The sequence below is a fragment of the Trichomonas vaginalis genome, chromosome IV (assembly GCF_026262505.1).
Source record: "Trichomonas vaginalis G3 chromosome IV, whole genome shotgun sequence".
Taxonomy (NCBI): Eukaryota; Parabasalia; order Trichomonadida; family Trichomonadidae; genus Trichomonas; species Trichomonas vaginalis.
In genome coordinates this window covers 12,817,823-12,837,803 of record NC_067206.1, presented here as the reverse complement: position 1 = coordinate 12,837,803, position 19,981 = coordinate 12,817,823, and the positions used below count along the sequence as shown (strand labels likewise).

Below are 19,981 nucleotides of genomic sequence, written 5' to 3'. Positions count from 1 at the left end.
TGAACTATACTAACATAAGGACAAAAAAGAATGCAGTTTTTCATTTCTAATAGAGATTGGTCCATCAGAGAAGACACTTTCCATTTAATTCAAGATCTATGATCAAGAGAATAATAATCTATGGTTTAATTGCAATAAATTCAACTTTCCATTTCAAATGGCATGCTAGAGATGCTATAAAACCTATTCAAAAAATTAATTGGAGACATGGATAAAAAAAATTTTTTTTTGGTCAAATTCAGTTCAATAATGAATTTTAGTCCATACCTTCTCTACTTTTCATTATTGTTATTTATTTTGGCCTTCTTCTGTCTCAGCCAAATACAAGTTATCAGAGAAATTCGCGCAAGCATTATCGATTTATTATCAATAAATTTCAAAACATCAAACAAAAAAATACCAATTTCAACAGGTATTACTACATATGCTCCATCAGGACTCCAATATTCGCCAACAGAAAGATTTTCTCCAATGTCCCCATCTCAAATTTCAGATTCCGTTAGAATGTTAACTTCTTTCCAAGAAATTCTTCAAACAAATCATAGCAATATCTTATTCAAAGCCAATTTAGCCGAAAAAATCAAAACGCAATTCAAGAAAGCACAAGAAAGCGAGAAAACAGCAGAAAAACATACAGAAACAACAACTTCAAAGCTTGCCATTAACCAAAGAGTTCAGTCTGATACAATATATTCAATTAATCCAACAAAGCCCGAACCAAAGAAGTACCAACCCCCAGCTGTTACAGAAGAGAAGAAAGAAAACACCGAACAGGCTGCTGAGGAATCTGCTGCTACTGCCAAACCTGCAATTGGAAAAGGTTTGAGTAAGGGCATTGGCGGTGGCATTGGAGGTGGCATTGGCGGTAAACCTGCAATGGGTGGCCTTAGTGGTATTAAGAAAACAGGTCTTACACCTAGTTCAACTCCATCAAAAGCGCCTGCATTTGGAAAGCTTTCAATTGGTGCTAAATAATACTGTAACATTCCGATTACATATTTCATTTCCTTATTTTGTTATGATTGATAAAGAATAAAAAAAATTATTTATATTAAGTATCCGTTTCCTTAAAACTAGAGCCTACTGAGACCTTAAATTTGAAAAATTGATGCTATTGTATTTCCCAATTTCGATATTCTATCGATAAAATAAAAATTTCAATAGTATTCTTATCGAAAATAGGTTATTGATTTTATAAAACAATAGCATTATGCATCATATCAGCTCCATCTTAATTAATAAATGAAAATATGTTAATATCGTTTCAAACTATGACGTATCATTTCAAAGCTACAGTATCTGATATTGCCATAATTATTTTTACCCAATATCACTTCGAATTCCATCCTATAGCATAATTTTAGTTTTCAAATTGAAAAAAAAATTGAATTGTGGGAAAAAATTGAATCGTGGAAAAAATTGAATTGTATATAAAATGAGTGTAGTTGCAATTGCTAGTTTTTTTTTAATTTTTCAAATGACTGAAAAGAAAGATATCCACCTCATATACGAAGAGTTGACAAAAATGTATCGAAATAATTATGAAATCATTGCTTCTTTCGTGCGTATTAACACAACGAATACCACAGAAATACAAGAAATTTATCAAAAGATGAAAAAAATTTCTAATGAGATAGATTTATTTCCATTTGTAAGTCCCCCTATCCTTTTTAGTGCTTATAGATATAATAATATATATTTGAAATCATATTGGCTCATTTTCAAAATGTTTTATGAAGAATTTCGAATAAAAATTGATTTAAGAGATCATCCAGCTTTAGAATATTTCTTTAATAAGGAATATGGATTCCCAATAAGTTATCGAAGTGAAAAATCTTACGGAAATTATACATTAGATCTGCTTGAAAAAAACACAATTTATAGATCAATTATGGATGACGATAAAGATTCATTTATTGTATTCATTGAAAGCGAATCATTTGATAAAACTCAAAAACTCAAACATGATTTTTATCCGGAATCAGATAAAGGATATTCATTTCTTGAATTGTGTTGCTATCACGGAGCTGTTGATTGTTTTAAGTTATTAAGGACAAAATTCAACTCAGAAATTAATCCACAATGCCTTCAATTTTCATTCTTAAGCGGAAAACCAGACATTTTGAACGAATGTTTGAAATTCCAAATACCCGATCAAGAATGCATGAAATATGCAATTATTTCATTCAATGTTGATTTTATAACATTTTTGAATAGAGAGTATGGATTAGAAATTGATTTGGATACTTGTAGGCTCTGGAGGAATTACCAAGCTTTCTTTATTCATCTTGATGTTTCAAATGACATTGAAAACTGCTTTCCTTATACTCCCTGTAGGGTTGTTAGATTCCCGACGATAGGTGTCTTGGAAGATTTGCCTGGTGTCATCATAGTGTCTTTAAATCAAAAATTTTATTTTGGAGTTAGTTTTATTGATTTTTCAATAAAAAACATTTGTAAAACAAGAAAATAAAACGATAAAATATTTATATTTTATATAAGGATCTTATATATTTAAAATAAATATCATTTTATTTTTTTCATTGGTGTCTGTCAAACCATAATACACTATTCAAAAATTCAATGTGTCTTGCGGTTTCAAAAGACACCTTCAAATTGAACGATAGCACAGACACTATTGAATTTTACCCATTGTATTTAGTTTTTACCCTTTTTATTTTTAAGAATTAATGACTGAAACAGCCGTTTTTAGGGTTGTTAAAAATATCAAAAATTAGCGTTTTGAAGACACCATGGTGTCTTATAATTTTCCCTTCCTTATTGGCGTGTAGAAATAAATGCGCCAATAGATTGAAGAAGAAGAATTGTTTTTCTCTTAATGAACTTTAATCCTTTTGATATAAGAATATTAAAAACATTAATATAATTTCGATTTCGGAAATTAAATTTCCAAATTTTTTGTCGATTTCGGAAATAACAGGATCCCGCATCCAACACGCAACAACAAAACACAAAACACACTTTTTGGTTCTTTCATCGTTTTAATCGTAATTTATGTAATACATGATTTGGATAAATTTTACAAAAATAGAACCTATATTATATTCTTTTCAAAGATTCTTGCAAATCATCAAAAATAATTGTATTTTAAAAAACGATTAAATTATCCTTTCATTATTTTAAACTTAAATTAGTTTTTATGATTGACTAAAGCAATCATATTTATTCATCATTAAATAAACAAAAAAATAATATTTGAGAGTTATTTCAAAAAAACACATTGAATTTATTAATTTGTCTCAATTTCAGTATTATATAATTTTTATAATTTCAATATTTTGAATACACTTTTAATATTTCAATATTTATGATATTTCAATGTTTTAAGTGGTCTCAAATTGAGCTTCTCAAATATAAGTTGGCCTATTCAAATAATAAAATTAAATCATATTTCAAATAATAAATAAAAGTAAGGGTTTCGTTTTGCTAAAATTGTCACTTTTATAGCATATTGTTTTTGGATGTTTGCGAAACCAAAAAAAAACTATGATATACAATGTGTGTGTAAAGAAAATACTTTATTTACTAGTTAAAAAATCATTTGGTATTGATCAAGTTATTTTTTCTGGATAAGATATTATATGGATAATTGGATAGAAAATACAATTATATAATCTTGTACCTATGGCATTCCAAACGGGAACCGCGGTTGGTTACCATGGATTTCCGTCACCGGTCACATTTTAAAGATTTTTAAAGCCTTATAAAAATATGCTTTGTAAATCATTTTTTGTAAATCGGCAAAAATTTGGTAATTTTCTTCAACTAATAAATCTGCGAATAGCATTTATAATACAAGAACAATCTTTTAAAATGCGTTTGATTCATTTTTGTATAATTTCATATAGGCACATATATTCTTCCGGGACTTTCCGTGATTTTTACCGTAAAATCATTAGTTTACACCAATTTTTTCCGTATTTTGAATAGTTTACTGCACTTTTTCCGTAAAATTGAGTTACGGGATCCGCAAAATTTCCGGACCTCATTTTTCATAGAATATAATAATAATATTTGATAAAAAGATATATTATTTGTATTTTTGATTTTTGAATTACGTAAAAAGTGAATTGTTAACTTGATTTTTTATATGGTTAATTTTTCAAATGATATTATGAAGATCTAAAATATTAAAAGTAAAAAATTGAATTACGGAAAAAGTGAGGTCAAAAGTGAAATAAATTTGCAGAACAATTTTCATTGAAATAAGCTTTATTTTTCATTATTAATAACAATGCTGTAATAAACAGAAATTCATCAAAAAGTGACAGCTCTCAATTTTTTGACATTTGTAAATTCTAAATTGAATGAGAAAATGAAATAATACTAAGCATAATACAATATTCTAGATTTAATTATAATTAGGAAAAAGTTAGTTTTGAGAGTACTTTTCATAGGCATATAGAATGAAATCTTCTGAAAAATAATATCACATAAACTCACATTATTTTCTAATATATAACTATTTTATATAAAAATCAAATTCAATGATCTTAAAAGCGAAGGATAAACCTCAAAATTTACGAATATAATGAGTGTAATATAATGCTTATCTATCATAAAACCATATGAAATATCAATTTTTGCTTTACGCCTAATTTTTGACGACAATTAGCAAAAAATGTTAAATGTTAACACTCAGTCCATTTGAATATGAAAAATAAAATTGACTTTGATTAAATGTTTTTATTTATCATGCAATTCTTCTTGCGACCAAAGATTTGAATAAAATTTCAAAAAATAAGATAGCTTAAAAAATAATATACGGTAGTGTTTACTAATAGATGAATAGTATATAAATTCTATTAAAATGGATTTGATCCAAAAAAATATAAAATTTGATCATAAATAAAATCGTTTTAAATTACTTCTTCATTTAAATTATAACAATTATTTTTGGTTTTATCGTTTTTAAAGCTCATGTGTTTTTTTTAACCACAGAATACTTATGTGCTGTAGCAAGCTTGCAATCCAAAGCTCACGTTAGACAACAAGAGTCATGAAGTCTCATACTAAGGGATATCCAACATATATTTTAATAATCTAATGTTTGTGACAAATATTCAACATAAAATTAAGTTTTCGTTTCGTTACAAGGCATTCATACTTTGGAGATATCATATTTAATGTACAGAAAAGTTAATATTAAACAATACATGCTAAAGAATTAATAAATAAGATAATAAAATAAATTTATACGTAATTACTTTCATTTAATATGCTTTATGCTGTATAATATTGATTAAGAGGCATTAAAAGGTTCCATAATCTGCTTTTATAGGCAAGATTTTTGATAAAAATTTTAAATTTTGAAAAATGATGAGAAAAGGAAAAAAAAGGTAAATGAGAGCAAGAGGAGGGAAAAAAGAAAAAGAAAAGGAAGGGAAGGGAAAAATAAAAGAAAGAAGACATATAAAAATTTAGATGCGCATTCTTAATGCCGAGGCGGCTTGCCGCCGAGGCGCGATTTTTTTAGGCCTCTACGGTAACCGGCAATGTTTTTTAAATCTTGTACAGCCCTACTTGTACCTGGTTTAATTAAGCTAATTGTCATCAGAAACTTGTAATTTTTATGAATTTCAGATTTTCTTTTCATTACTGCTTTTCTTAATAGGTCAAGTTCTTATTTACGTTATAAAGTATGATATTTACAAATATCAAGTTATCATGTTTTTGAGAAATTATGAGAAACAAACAAAAATGAAAAAGATAGGAATAGCAATGAATAGTGATGTGGGTATAGAAAATGTAAGAGATATGAATGCAAAGCAATCAGTATTTAGGATATTGACCATAGATTTCGAAAAAAAAATGCTGCATATTGAGCGAAAACTATGATTATATTATAAGGCTGTCATTTAAAGCATAATGAAACTATTCCCTTTTCATTTTAATCGAATAAGATAGTAAAGATTTTTGAATTAGCTAGAAACTGATGAGATGTTTTCACAAATCAGATTTTTAATCTCTATAATGCATAATTCACTCAATATCTCAAATTTTGATATTGCGAGATATTTTTGCTATCGGTTTCGCAATTTTGACACAATAGCAAGAGGGTTCTATAAGCATTATTATCAACGTAGAATCTGAATATCATATCAGAAAATGTCGCAAATCTGACATTTACCCGACCAAATAGCAAAAATAATTGAATACTTTTCGCAAAAACTTTAAAAAATCGATAAAAATATGAAATATAGATATTAAAGAGACTTTTTATATAATATTCATAAAGATTTTCCAAAAATATGATACCGCAAAATTAAAAAAGTGACGTCTTGAGTGGAGTCAAAGGTCGAAATTGCTAGCTAAATGTTTTTTTAGCGAAATTGCGTATTGTACGTTTTTTTCGCAAAACGAAACCCTTAATAAAAGTGATTGAGGTCATAGCAAAACGGCTGTTTCAGTCATTAATTCTTAAAAATAAAAAGGGTAAAAAACTAAATACAATGGGTAAAATTCAATAGTGTCTGTGCTATCGTTCAATTTGAAGGTGTCTTTTGAAACCGCAAGACACATTGAATTTTTGAATAGTGTATTATGGTTTGACAGACACCAATGAAAAAAATAAAATGATATTTATTTTAAATATATAAGATCCTTATATAAAATATAAATATTTTATCGTTTTATTTCTTGTTTTACAAATGTTTTTTATTGAAAAATCAATAAAACTAACTCCAAAATAAAATTTTTGATTTAAAGACACTATGATGACACCAGGCAAATCTTCCAAGACACCTATCGTCGGGAATCTAACAACCCTAGCCGTTTTGCTATGACCTCAATCACTTTTATTAAGGGTTTCGTTTTGCGAAAAAAACGTACAATACGCAATTTCGCTAAAAAAACATTTAGCTAGCAATTTCGACCTTTGACTCCACTCAAGACGTCACTTTTTTAATTTTGCGGTATCATATTTTTGGAAAATCTTTATGAATATTATATAAAAAGTCTCTTTAATATCTATATTTCATATTTTTATCGATTTTTAAAGTTTTTGCGAAAAGTATTCAATTATTTTTGCTATTTGGTCGGGTAAATGTCAGATTTGCGACATTTTCTGATATGATATTCAGATTCTACGTTGATAATAATGCTTATAGAACCCTCTTGCTATTGTGTCAAAATTGCGAAACCGATAGCAAAAATATCTCGCAATATCAAATTTGAGATATTGAGTGAATTATGCATTATAGAGATTAAAAATCTGATTTGTGAAAATCTCATCAGTTTCTAGCTAATTCAAAAATCTTTACTATCTTATTCGATTAAAATGAAAAGGGAATAGTTTCATTATGCTTTAAATGACAGCCTTATAATATAATCATAGTTTTCGCTCAATATGCAGCATTTTTTTTTCGAAATCTATGGTCAATATCCTAAATACTGATTGCTTTGCATTCATATCTCTTACATTTTCTATACCCACATCACTATTCATTGCTATTCCTATCTTTTTCATTTTTGTTTGTTTCTCATAATTTCTCAAAAAACATGATAACTTGATATTTGTAAATATCATACTTTATAACGTAAATAAGAACTTGACCTATTAAGAAAAGCAGTAATGAAAAGAAAATCTGAAATTCATAAAAATTACAAGTTTCTGATGACAATTAGCTTAATTAAACCAGGTACAAGTAGGGCTGTACAAGATTTAAAAAAACATTGCCGGGTTACCGTAGAGGCCTAAAAAAATCGCGCCTCGGCGGCAAGCCGCCTCGGCATTAAGAATGCGCATCTAAATTTTTATATGTCCTTCTTTCTTTTATTTTTCCCTTCCCTTCCTTTTCTTTTTCTTTTTTTCCCTCCTCTTGCTCTCATTTACCTTTTTTTTCCTTTTCTCATCATTTTTCAAAATTTAAAATTTTTATCAAAAATCTTGCCTATAAAAGCAGACTATGGAACCTTTTAATGCCTCTTAATCATATTATACAGCATAAAGCATATTAAAATGAAAGTAATTACGTATAAATTTATTTTATTATCTTATTTATTAATTCTTTAGCATGTATTGTTTAATATTAACTTTTCTGTACATTAAATATGATATCTCCAAAGTATGAATGCCTTGTAACGAAACGAAAACTTAATTTTATGTTGAATATTTGTCACAAACATTAGATTATTAAAATATATGTTGGATATCCTTAGTATGAGACTTCATGACTCTTGTTGTCTAACGTGAGCTTTGGATTGCAAGCTTGCTACAGCACATAAGTATTCTGTGGTTAAAAAAAACACATGAGCTTTAAAAACGATAAAACCAAAAATAATTGTTATAATTTAAATGAAGAAGTAATTTAAAACGATTTTATTTATGATCAAATTTTATATATTTTTTTGGATCAAATCCATTTTAATAGAATTTATATACTATTCATCTATTATTAGTAAACTACCGTATATTATTTTTTAAGCTATCTTATTTTTTGAAATTTTATTCAAATCTTTGGTCGCAAGAAGAATTGCATGATAAATAAAAACATTTAATCAAAGTCAATTTTATTTTTCATATTCAAATGGACTGAGTGTTAACATTTAACATTTTTTGCTAATTGTCGTCAAAAATTAGGCGTAAAGCAAAATTGATATTTCATATGGTTTTATGATAGATAAGCATTATATTACCACTCATTATATTCGTAAATTTTGAGGTTTATCCTTCGCTTTTAAGATCATTGAATTTGATTTTTATATAAAATAGTTATATATATAGAAAATAATGTGAGTTTATGTGATATATATTTTTCAGAAGATTTCATTCTATATGCCTATGAAAAGTACTCTCAAAACTAACTTTTTCCTAATTATAATTAAATCTAGAATATTGTATTATGCTTAGTATTATTTCATTTTTCTCATTCAATTTAGAATTTACAAATGTCAAAAATTGAGAGCTGTCACTTTTGATGAATTTCTGTTTATTACAGCATTGTTATTAATAATAAAAAAATAAAGCTTATTTCAATGAAAATTGTTCTGCAAATTTATTTCACTTTTGACCTCACTTTTTCCGTAATTCAATTTTTTACTTTTAATATTTTAGATCTTCATAATATCATTTGAAAAATTAACCATATAAAAAATCAAGTTAACAATTCACTTTTTACGTAATTCAAAAATCAAAAATACAAATAATATATCTTTTTATCAAATATTATTATTATATTCTATGAAAAATGAGGTCCGGAAATTTTGCGGATTCCCGTAACTCAATTTTACGGAAAAAGTGCAGTAAACTATTCAAAATACGGAAAAATTGGTGTAAACTAATGATTTTACGGTAAAATCACGGAAAGTCCCGGAAGAATATATGTGCCTATATGAAATTATACAAAAATGAATCAAACGCATTTTAAAAGATTGTTCTTGTATTATAAATGCTATTCGCAGATTTATTAGTTGAAGAAAATTACCAAATTTTTGCCGATTTACAAAAAATGATTTACAAAGCATATTTTATAAAGGCTTTAAAAAATCTTTAAAATGTGACCGGTGACGGAAATCCATGGTAACCAACCGCGGTTCCCGTTTGGAATGCCATAGGTACAAGATTATATAATTGTATTTTCTATCCAATTATCCATATAATATCTTATCCAGAAAAAATAACTTGATCAATACCAAATGATTTTTAACTAGTAAATAAAGTATTTTCTTTACACACACATTGTATATCATAGTTTTTTTTTGGTTTCGCAAAACATCCAAAAACAAATATGCTATAAAAGTGACAATTTTAGCAAAACGAAACCCTTACTTTTATTTATTATTTGAAATATGATTTAATTTTATTATTTGAATAGGCCAACTTATATTTGAGAAGCTCAATTTGAGACCACTTAAAACATTGAAATATCATAAATATTGAAATATTAAAAAGTGTATTTCAAAATATTGAAATTATAAAAATTTATAATACTGAAATTGAGACAAATTAATAAATTCAATGTGTTTTTTTGAAATAACTCTCAAATATTATTTTTTTGTTTATTTAATGATGAATAAATATGATTGCTTTAGTCAATCATAAAAACTAATTTAAGTTTAAAATAATGAAAGGATAATTTAATCGTTTTTTAAAATACAATTATTTTTGATGATTTGCAAGAATCTTTGAAAAGAATATAATATAGGTTCTATTTTTGTAAAATTTATCCAAATCATGTATTACATAAATTACGATTAAAACGATGAAAGAACCAAAAAGTGTGTTTTGTGTTTTGTTGTTGCGTGTTGGATGCGGGATCCTGTTATTTCCGAAATCGACAAAAAATTTGGAAATTTAATTTCCGAAATCGAAATTATATTAATGTTTTTAATATTCTTATATCAAAAGGATTAAAGTTCATTAAGAGAAAAACAATTCTTCTTCTTCAATCTATTGGCGCATTTATTTCTACACGCCAATAAGGAAGGGAAAATTATAAGACACCATGGTGTCTTCAAAACGCTAATTTTTGATATTTTTAACAACCCTAGAGTTACTCCCTGTTTCAGCACTTCTATTTTCGAATATTTTATTTCACAAGGAGTTGATATTAATGCAAAAGACAATCACTCTCATGTTACAGCCCTTCATTTAGCAGCCCTTATTGGTAATATAGAAATAGTCAAATTTCTTGTTTCTCGTGGAGTAAATATTAATTCAACTGATAAAAACAGGAAATCTATTCTAAATTATGCAGCTTCATTCAGTAACAAAAAAATGATCGAATTTCTTATTGAAAATGGTGCAGATATTAATGCAAAAAATAAAAACGGAATGACCATTCTTCAAGTGGCAGCTCTAACAAATAATTATGATGCTGCAGAATTTCTTATTTTGCATAGTAAGAAAATTATTACAAAAGGTAATTTTGGTGAAACAATTGCCTTTGTCGACGAGCAAGATAATGAAGGAAAAACTGCACTCCATTATGCAGTTCAATATAATTCATTTGATACAGCTAAGCTTCTCATTTTAAATGGAGCCAATATAAATATAAAAACAAATAACGGAATTACTCCCCTGCTAGTTGCAATACACCAAAACAGTTTTGAAATTGCAGAAATACTTTTATCTAATGGTGCAAATATAAATGATAAAGAGATACATGGATACTCCTCACTACATTTTGCAGTGAGTCTGGAAGATGTAGATAAAGCAAAATACCTTTTAATGCACAATATTGACATTAATGCAAAAGATAATTCTGGTCTATCTGCTGTTGATTATGCATATATTAAAGAAGATAAAGAGATGATATCATTACTTGAGCAATATGGTGCAAAGCGATCTGTCCAAACCTATTTTTGAATATTCAATTTTGCTCTCAACTCATTTTATAAAAGTATTACTTATTCAGCTCAATAAATGTTTCCTCTGAGATTTGTTGATCATAAATTTCGTTTTCATTTAGGTTTCTCTAATATGGCTTTTTCGAATTGGCTATGGAACAGTATGTCATTCCATGAGATATGTAGAGGCAGTATCTCCCAGAATGAGAGTTGCAGACCAACAAGAGTGCATAGTACACTCTTATCAGTCAACATTCCACATTCAAGTTATGAACGAGCAACAGTATTCCATTCCAAGAAACATACAGATTCAAAATACTGAACGTATTGAGTTTGGATCCTCTAAATTATCATTTAAACTTAATTAAATCAAATGGAAGATTTGAATTGTTTCTTAGTCAAGACTTTGTCAAGCAAACAAAGTGATCAAGATAATGTTAAGAAAGTCCTTGATTCTATCAAAGATGATAAGGAATCATATGTTTTAAATAAATTTAATGATCTTACTGTAAAACTTAGGAATGTAAAATCTGGAAATTTTGTTGCTTCCAGGAAAATATTTTTTTAGGAAGATTCTGGATTTTTTTAAAGTCTACAATAACAAACAGGTTACTAAGTTATTCGATATCAGAGAATGAGAGATAATTGAAATGATTTTCGGTCAGATAAAAGTGACAATTTTGGCAGAGTTATAAAAAATGAATAAAATGATTTTTTCTGAACTTACAGAGAAATATAAGGATGTAACTGATACATTTAATGCTATATACAGTCTTAAATCAGAAAATGAAGAAGAAATCGAGAACATTTACCAATTAATTAAGACAAAATTAATGGAAACTAATACAATTTCACTATCTTACGTTCTGAGCGGTATTTGCAATGCCGAAAAATTCAGAAACCGTTACATGAAATCGTATTATGGTATCTTTAAAAAGTTAGTTGATGAATTCAAGCCAAAAGAAATACCACACATTTCTATTTTATTTGATTATTTAATTTATAAAGAAACAGGTGTTGTCTATGACGTAAAACATAAATTAAATTTCAAAAATTTTATGGCATCAAATAGCTTGAGTTCATATGAAAATGATGAACTTTATAAATCAATAATGAATAATGATAAAGAATCATTCATTATTCAAACGGGAAAAGAAGGATTCAATGCAAACAAAGTCTATGACAATGGTTTGTTTTCTACTGATATTATTCAGTATACATTGCTTGAATTATGTTGCTATTATGGGGCTGTTGATTGCTTCAAGATTTTGAGATCGAATTACAAATCCGAAATTACAGATGAATGTCTGTTGCTATCTTTTTTAAGTGGTATTCCTGATATCGTCAATGAATGTTTGAAATATCAACAACCAACTGAAAAATGCATGAAATACGCAATTATTTCACATAACATCGATTTTGTTTGTTTTTTGATGAACGAATATGGATTAAAAATCGATTTGGACTATTGCTGCAAATTCAACAATCTACAAGCCTTATTAATATATTTAGATCAAACAAATGATATCGAAAAATGCTTCGTTTATTCATCGTGCTTTGGAAATTCGTTGATTGAGTATTTTCTTGCGCAGGGAGTAAACATAAATTCAAGAGATCAACTCGGAAGAACTGCACTTCATATTGCTACATTGTACAATAACATAGAGTCATTAGAACTCCTTATTTCAAAAGGTATCGATATAAATGGAAAAGATGAATTCGGTAGAACAGCGGTTTATTTTGCAGCTGAAAATAATCTTGTCGATATATTAAAAGTACTTTTTTCTCATGGTGCAGATATCAATGCAGTTAACACAACTAAAAGATCTGCTCTACATGTTGCTACACTAAACAGATGCAAAGAAGCTATTGAATTTCTAGTATCTCATGGTGCAGAGATTAACGCATATGATAATTTTAATAACAGTCACCTTCATATCGCTGTTGGAAATTCATGGATTGATATTTCACGACTTTTTATTTTGAATGGTGCTGAAGTCAATTGTAAAAATCAAAACGGAAGGACATGTCTTCATATTGCAGCATGTAATAACAACAAGGAAGCAGCCGAATTACTTATTTCAAGTGGAGTTGACGTAAATGCAAAAGATATCTTTGAAGAAACTCCACTTCAAGCCGCCTCTCATTATAATAACCAAGCAGTTATTGAAGTTTTAATTTCACATGGTGCTGAGCCAGCAACAAAAGTTGACTGAAATTATTTCACCTCATCAATGAAATTGGATTTTTTTATTCGTTTTTTCTATTTCAATCGAAGTAAAATTAACATTAAATAAATTTCTTTATTTCAAACTGGTGTATCATTCAGTTCTATTTTATTGAGTTCTTTTCCTTCTCTAACATCTCAAATTCTGACAGTTCCATCTAAAGAAGAACTGACAAATGTCTGTTGATTTTTTGAAGACAAACAAGTAACAGTACTCCTGAGACCTGCTTCCTTACATATATTCTGGGTAACTTATGGAAGCAGGAAATATAATGTATTGGATAATGAATTATTTGAGAGTTTATATCAGAGAATAAAAAAATCAAAAGTTTTAGTAATTCAAATACAAATAGTTGTCTTTTAAAAAGTATTTTTTCACATAACTACTTGCGACATCAAGAGCAGTCTTTCCATCATTATTCTATGCTTCTTTATCAGCTCCAACAGAGAAAAGATATTTCACAACTTCAAGATGACCTTTTTGTGATGCAAAAATGAGTGGTGAATCTAAAGATTTTACTTGTTTATATTTACCACTCTTTATAAGAAATTGTACCTGGAGCCTTAATCACACACATATAACTTTAAATGTTAATACTTCTGGAAATAGTCTTTTTATCATGAGATTGACATTTTTAAGTGAAAATGTAATTCGCATTGAACCAATATCTCTAGTTATATCTGACGTGCTAGAAACAAATGCACAAAATATCTATCTAACAAAGTTAAATTAAGTTTTTATCCGAAAGAAAAAAAAATTTTTTTAATTTTCTTAATTTTTTTTAAAATAACAAACAAATAAACAAGTGCTCAGTTATACCATTGATTCTGGGATTACACTAACCTTGTAATTCTTAATATATTGCATCATTTCAGAAGATTGCATGAATCTAGGCAATTGGTCCTGATTAATAAGCTTTTTGATCTCTTGTATAGCTCTATCAAATACATTTGGAGAAATTTCATTGATATGCTTGAGACATTCAGTTCTAATCAGCGCACCAATGTTAATTTCCATCGGAGCCTCTTCAAAAATATATTTTTCGTAAATTCTATGGGCCATGTCATGTAATTTGTCCGGATCTGTTTCACTTTTGTATTTCATCGTATCTCTTAAGAAAAGTAGTCCTTCGACGCATGTATTCGATTGCATGAACTTTCTTAGCATTTTATAAGCGTTAGGGTCTTCAAGAACGTTATCAACTGATCTGAATTCCGGAATTGTCAACTTGAAATCCGGATTTTTCCAAGTTGCAAGACTTACGGGCAAAGAAAATGATATCATGAATGACACCATGCAAAGAATGATGCAGCAGATAGGTGGGCTTTCTGGAGGAATCACATCTGGCTTTTCAATATTAGCTATGCCAAAAGCTACGTAGAAAGGAACGGCTATTATCCATGCTATACCGATTAGTTTAAGTTCTGTATTAATAGCGATTTCATCATGAACGTTTCGGAGGAAATAAACACAAACCCAAAGAAAAATGGAAATAAAGGCAACAAGGATGGCAGAAAATATATATGTAGACTTTTGAATGCCATTACCATAATGGCCTGGCTGGTTTTCTTGATATTTAATTAATCTGTACATTCCGAGAATAAATGGACCCATGAGAAGCAATAATGAGTAGAATAGGAAGGCATAGTCTGTAAGGAAAAATTTATGCTTTGAAACGTTAATCCAATGCTTGGAATACGTTCCATCAGTTTGATTATCTTCAACTTCTTCTTTATCGGCATATGCTTTGCCGATATGATATTTAATGATGAATTGAAGTGCTCTAACGGGGTAAGGAATAAAATGTAATGGAATAAAAATCCATAAAAACAAATGATCGATGATATTTGGAAATTGAGTTGGCCCTATTACTACCTTCCATGATTCAGCGGAAGTCATTAAGTATTGACCTATTGCTGATGAGAAGATGCACCAAGGAGATCTTGATTTGATGTAAAATGATTCTTTATGGGAGAAAAATAGCACTAAATATTATGAATACAATTATTATTGAAATATTATAAATAGGACAAAAAACAAAATTGCATAGGGATTCATGTTAAAATCAATGTTCATATTTTTGTCACTTTTTCGGATTCCTAAAAAACGAAACTTTTTACCTTGTATTCCAACTTCATTTCTTTCAGAGATTAGGTTCCTAATCTTTAAAATTATGCAGTATAGTATCTAATATAGGGCAATATGATAAGTTAATGGAACTTCACCATATGAGATATTGATGAAAAGATGATTTTTGGGCCTTACAATTTACTAAAAATTCGAGGATATTCAAGATGCATTTTGCAGCTCTCTCTATTTGCAATGTGTCAGGAAAAACACTTCCATATTAACTCATAGCTTTTTGTTTCATACAAATAAGAGAAACACGCAAATTATCTAATTTATATCGATATCCAAATAATATGTTCTTATTATGAGATTATCTTTAATTTTTGATTTCCTTAATCAGCGTAATAATTTGATTCGAAATATCACAATAATTCTACATTATCTATCAAATTTAAAGACAAATCTTAAATATATGAATGATCGGGTATACATCATACATGTATGCAAGATATACAATATCCTCCAAGTAGGGAGCGTGCTCATCTATTAATAATAGCAAATTTGCAGTTACTTGAAATCTAATGAATTGTCACAAAGAATCCTTATAACAATCCAATATCGGTAATTAATTGTGCAATAAAAATCCAAAAACTGCGCCAATTTTTTATCATTGTAAAATCTTTTGAGAACCTCAGAAATTTGAATGTTCATTGAAAATACGAAAAATTTGAGAATTGTATAAATTTGAGTAAATCTCTTCACTTCTCACTAATGCGTGTTCTTTTCCTCGTCGCACATGTTGATCCAACACACAAGGCAACAGCTTTCAGATTTGCTGACTCCGCAAAGGCAGCCTTAGAGAAGGCTGGCCATGAAGTCAGATACGTTAACCTCGTTGAGTCTGGCTTTGACAGAACATTGACAGCCAAGGACTTCAAGAAGATCCCAGATGGCACATTCTCAATCTTCGCAGTTACAGGCCAAGACAACTTGATTGATGAAATCAAGGTCCAGCAAGAGAATCTCAAGTGAGCAACACACGTTGTCATCTTCGCCCCAATGTGGTACGGCAGATTCCCATCATGCGTCTATGCATATACAGAGAGAGTTCTCAACGTTCCATTTGCTTGGGACTTCGAGCACATGCTCGACAAGGGCTATCTCGCCGGCAAGAAGGTTACATCTGTCATCTCTACAGGCAGTGCACCAATGTTCTTCGATCCTAAGGAAGGAAACGGCCTTGATGCTTACACATGGAGTGCTCTCTACGCTTTCAACTACTCTGGCTTCACAATCCTCAGATCAATCGGTATTCATGGCGCAAACTCACCAAAGAGAATTGCCATGCAGCCAGAACTTCAGCAGAAGCTCAACGATAAGCTTTTGAACCTCGATAACTGGAAGGTCATCACAGACAAGAAGTTTGTTCCACTTGCCACACTTGACCAAATCACAGATCCAGAAAACTTGATCCAATAAAAAATGAATAAAATTTACCATTGCAATTTTAAATTATCTCATATTCTTTTCACAGTCTTACAAATATTAAGATTTACAGGTTTATGCAACGAATGATTGGTTAATGATCAGTCTGAGGGTATAATTAAGAAAATTATTATCAAATTCTCAGAAATATAGAATAATGATGATTGAACACATGTTTAAAATAATGAGTTTATCTTAAAACAAATGAAGAAAATCATTCCTTCCAAAATGAAATCTGGTAAAGTTTATCCTGAAGAAAAACTAGACTCTGGATTAGGAAGGCGAAATGCTAGAGTTGATTCAGTTCCATATAAAAATCGAAATGACAACAATAATTCTAATAAAAATGATGAATTAAAAGCATCCGCAGCATTATTTCTTACAGAACTGGCACAACAGCTTACGTCTAATACAAGCTCATCTAAATTTGTACTTCAAACATTTTCAAGCCAAATGCTAAGGAATGGATCCTTTTACAGGGCAAGATTAGCCGGATTAAAGGATGAAGAGATAGATAGTATACTAAGGAAAAATTCGGTTCTATCTGTATGCCTTCCTCCAATTTCTGCACATGATTACTCCTATTTACACAATGAAAATCAAAATCCTAAATATCAAGAGAAAGTTAGAACTCATGTCAATGAATTATCAGGATACGTAAGAAATCTAGATCTCGAAAAAATCATGTTTCTCGATAAAGCAAAGCAAACACAAGTATTGACGTGGTGGATCGATTACCAGCTTGGCATTGTAAATACACGCTCATCTCAAATTGACGCTTTATTAAGTAGCATAGGTAATGATCTCGAAAACATTGATGATAACCAAATTATCGAACCAAATTTATACACTGTTTAATTTTGTTAGTAAAAGTAATATTAGATTTATTTCATTCTTTCATTTCTTAAATACAATTGACCAAATATGTGAATCAAAATTATATTTGAGTTAATTAAGAGAGTTCATGGTATTTAAAGAAATATATGTAAACTTATCATTTTTACTCAAACATTAATGAAGTATTTATAACTCCATGTAAATTTCATTTCTTGGGATCGATTTAAATTTGGCTGTTCCATCAATTACACGATCAATAGCACTCTGGGCCTTCTTTATATCCTCTTCTATGATTATACCTTCTTTCTTAGCGCTGTAAATGACAATTGCTCCAGATTTGATATCTTTGAACGGAAGACCTGATTTTCCGATGAAGAATTGGAACTTTGGGTCTCTAAAATGGTTTCTCAATTCATCTAATTCAGGATCAATAAAGTTTTCGTTGCAGAAAATGCAAGTTTTCTGGTAATCGTAGCAGTATTCAGGGAATTCGGCATTTACATGGAAGTCCGCACCTATTGGAGACTTAGATGGTCGCTTATTTAAGAATGCATTTGCTGATTCATTGACATATCTGAATTTTCTTGCTCCTTCATGAGGAATAGTCTTTGTATCATTGTAGAATACAATCTGTGGTACATCCTTAATACCAAATTCTTCAAATAAGCCGTCATCATGGCAAATTCCAACTCTTAATTTTTTATTGTAGACGCGAGAGATTGCAGCCCAGTATCCAGGAATTCCTTTCTTACATGTGAAGAGAATGGCTGTAGGTTTGGCGCGATAATCATCGAGCCAGAAATCATTCACTTCTTCAACAAGAGAACTATTAACAATTCTGAATGCTTCCTTGGCAATTCGAACGGGATTTGGTTGCTCATTATAGCTTATATCGTATGTTCTATTTTTAATGATAATTGATGGAAAATTTTCTATTTTTAATGATTCGCAGAGCCTTGTTTGGGCTTGGCAATTGATTTTTCCGTATGCTATTGATCCATTTGTAAGTATTTTTGCATGCTCTATTGCACTTTCATATAACTTTAGATTTTTTACGTATGGTTTATAAGCAAGGAACGTCCAGACTCTGTTATTCCCTTTCTTCTTATGGGAAAATTCTTTGTTATACATTTCAACGGTGAATTCTTTTAGTTTCGATTGTGTTAAACTAAAAAACAATAAAAACATCAAAATGTTGAAAAAAGTGTCAAAAAATATGAAACTGTTTTACATAATTTGAATAATTGATATATGTGATTATTAATTAATATTTGACAGTTTACAAAATGATTGTCAAAAATTAAGTGAAACTTTATTTTGCCAGAAAATGACTCAACCTATTTTCGAGTTCAGTGCTGCACGAGCCAAAGCGGAAATTGCCCAGGCTACTACTATACATCCAAATCTTCTTCTTTCTCTTTATGAAATCAGCCAGAAAAAGAAAATGGAAGCCGAAAAGGAAAAGGCTTCTAAGAAAGCAAGCAAAATAGACAAAAAGGACAAAATGGAGAGAAAAGGTAATAAGGATAAGAAAGATAAGTATCGCAATAACAAATTCAACGAAACAAAAGAAATGAAAAAGGACAATAAACATAAAAGCAAAAACGAAATCGTTAATATTGATGTACCACAGAGCGTCCTGAAGAATATTCTGAACGAAGCTGGAATTAAAACAGATGGATATGAAATTACTCTCCGTTCTGTTCCTAAATCACTTGACTAATTTACACTACACAGTGTAATACCAAAAGTACATAAAAGTATACATATTGTGTTGAGTTCTAAAGTTTAAAATGCGTTTTTATTATTTTTAATTACCTTTTAGATCCTTTTAATTCACACTTCCATCCATAACACTAGCAAATACATCAAGATGTTTCAAAAAAGAATTCTATTTAGAAGTTTTGTTATATAAATGAGGGTTTTTCTTTGCCAAATTTGGCAAATTATCTTGCAAAATCAATCATAACACAATGAAACCCTAATTCGAACCTCCTTGACAACAAATATGATAAATTAAACATATTATTTCTTAGATTTTGTGAATTAAA

General features: G+C 29.1%; 7 protein-coding genes and 1 pseudogene across 8 annotated transcripts, besides 6 other annotated features; 6 read left to right on the top strand and 2 right to left on the bottom strand.

Moving 5' to 3' along the window:
• Window positions 1-215: 215 nt before the first annotated feature.
• On the top strand, window positions 216-1,548 carry TVAGG3_0080510 (uncharacterized protein; the record flags this gene model as incomplete). Its single annotated transcript, XM_051222013.1, has 1 exon — window positions 250-975. The coding sequence occupies one exon, from the start codon at window positions 250-252 to the stop codon at window positions 973-975; it is 726 nt and encodes a 241-aa protein (XP_051106999.1).
• A 164-nt stretch (window positions 1,549-1,712) lies between these two features.
• TVAGG3_0080500 (spectrin binding) lies at window positions 1,713-2,473 on the top strand (the record flags this gene model as incomplete). The annotated part of the gene is made up of 1 exon (XM_001293711.1): window positions 1,892-2,473. The coding sequence occupies one exon, from the start codon at window positions 1,892-1,894 to the stop codon at window positions 2,471-2,473; it is 582 nt and encodes a 193-aa protein (XP_001293712.1).
• Window positions 2,474-4,261: 1,788 nt separating this feature from the next.
• Window positions 4,262-4,299: a mobile genetic element.
• Window positions 4,262-4,299: a terminal%2Cinverted (terminal inverted repeat of Banshee-A3 transposon ID:TVAGG3_0080490).
• Window positions 4,300-5,355: 1,056 nt separating this feature from the next.
• Window positions 5,356-5,503: a mobile genetic element.
• A 2,165-nt stretch (window positions 5,504-7,668) lies between these two features.
• Window positions 7,669-7,860: a mobile genetic element.
• Window positions 7,861-8,920: 1,060 nt separating this feature from the next.
• Window positions 8,921-8,957: a mobile genetic element.
• Window positions 8,921-8,957: a terminal%2Cinverted (terminal inverted repeat of Banshee-A3 transposon ID:TVAGG3_0080460).
• Window positions 8,958-10,246: 1,289 nt separating this feature from the next.
• TVAGG3_0080450 (ankyrin repeat family A family) lies at window positions 10,247-11,829 on the top strand (the record flags this gene model as incomplete). The annotated part of the gene is made up of 1 exon (XM_001290622.2): window positions 10,739-11,268. A coding segment is annotated over one exon (530 nt), but the record flags the coding sequence as incomplete, so codon positions are not given.
• A 2,432-nt stretch (window positions 11,830-14,261) lies between these two features.
• On the bottom strand, window positions 14,262-15,513 carry TVAGG3_0080440 (positive regulation of GTPase protein; the record flags this gene model as incomplete). Its single annotated transcript, XM_001311153.2, has 1 exon — window positions 14,352-15,437. One exon carries the CDS (start codon window positions 15,435-15,437, stop codon window positions 14,352-14,354), a length of 1,086 nt encoding a protein of 361 aa, XP_001311154.1.
• Window positions 15,514-16,379: 866 nt separating this feature from the next.
• Window positions 16,380-17,087, top strand: TVAGG3_0080430 (annotated as a pseudogene). The gene has a single exon. A coding segment is annotated over exon 1 (708 nt).
• A 234-nt stretch (window positions 17,088-17,321) lies between these two features.
• Window positions 17,322-17,951, top strand: TVAGG3_0080420 (uncharacterized protein; the record flags this gene model as incomplete). The annotated part of the gene is made up of 1 exon (XM_001311151.2): window positions 17,322-17,951. The coding sequence occupies one exon, from the start codon at window positions 17,322-17,324 to the stop codon at window positions 17,949-17,951; it is 630 nt and encodes a 209-aa protein (XP_001311152.2).
• Window positions 17,952-18,113: 162 nt separating this feature from the next.
• On the bottom strand, window positions 18,114-19,115 carry TVAGG3_0080410 (DNAJ protein ERDJ3A family; the record flags this gene model as incomplete). The annotated part of the gene is made up of 1 exon (XM_051222012.1): window positions 18,117-19,061. One exon carries the CDS (start codon window positions 19,059-19,061, stop codon window positions 18,117-18,119), a length of 945 nt encoding a protein of 314 aa, XP_051106998.1.
• A 142-nt stretch (window positions 19,116-19,257) lies between these two features.
• Window positions 19,258-19,653, top strand: TVAGG3_0080400 (uncharacterized protein; the record flags this gene model as incomplete). The annotated part of the gene is made up of 1 exon (XM_001311149.2): window positions 19,258-19,653. The coding sequence occupies one exon, from the start codon at window positions 19,258-19,260 to the stop codon at window positions 19,651-19,653; it is 396 nt and encodes a 131-aa protein (XP_001311150.2).
• Between the last annotated feature and the right edge of the window lie 328 nt (window positions 19,654-19,981).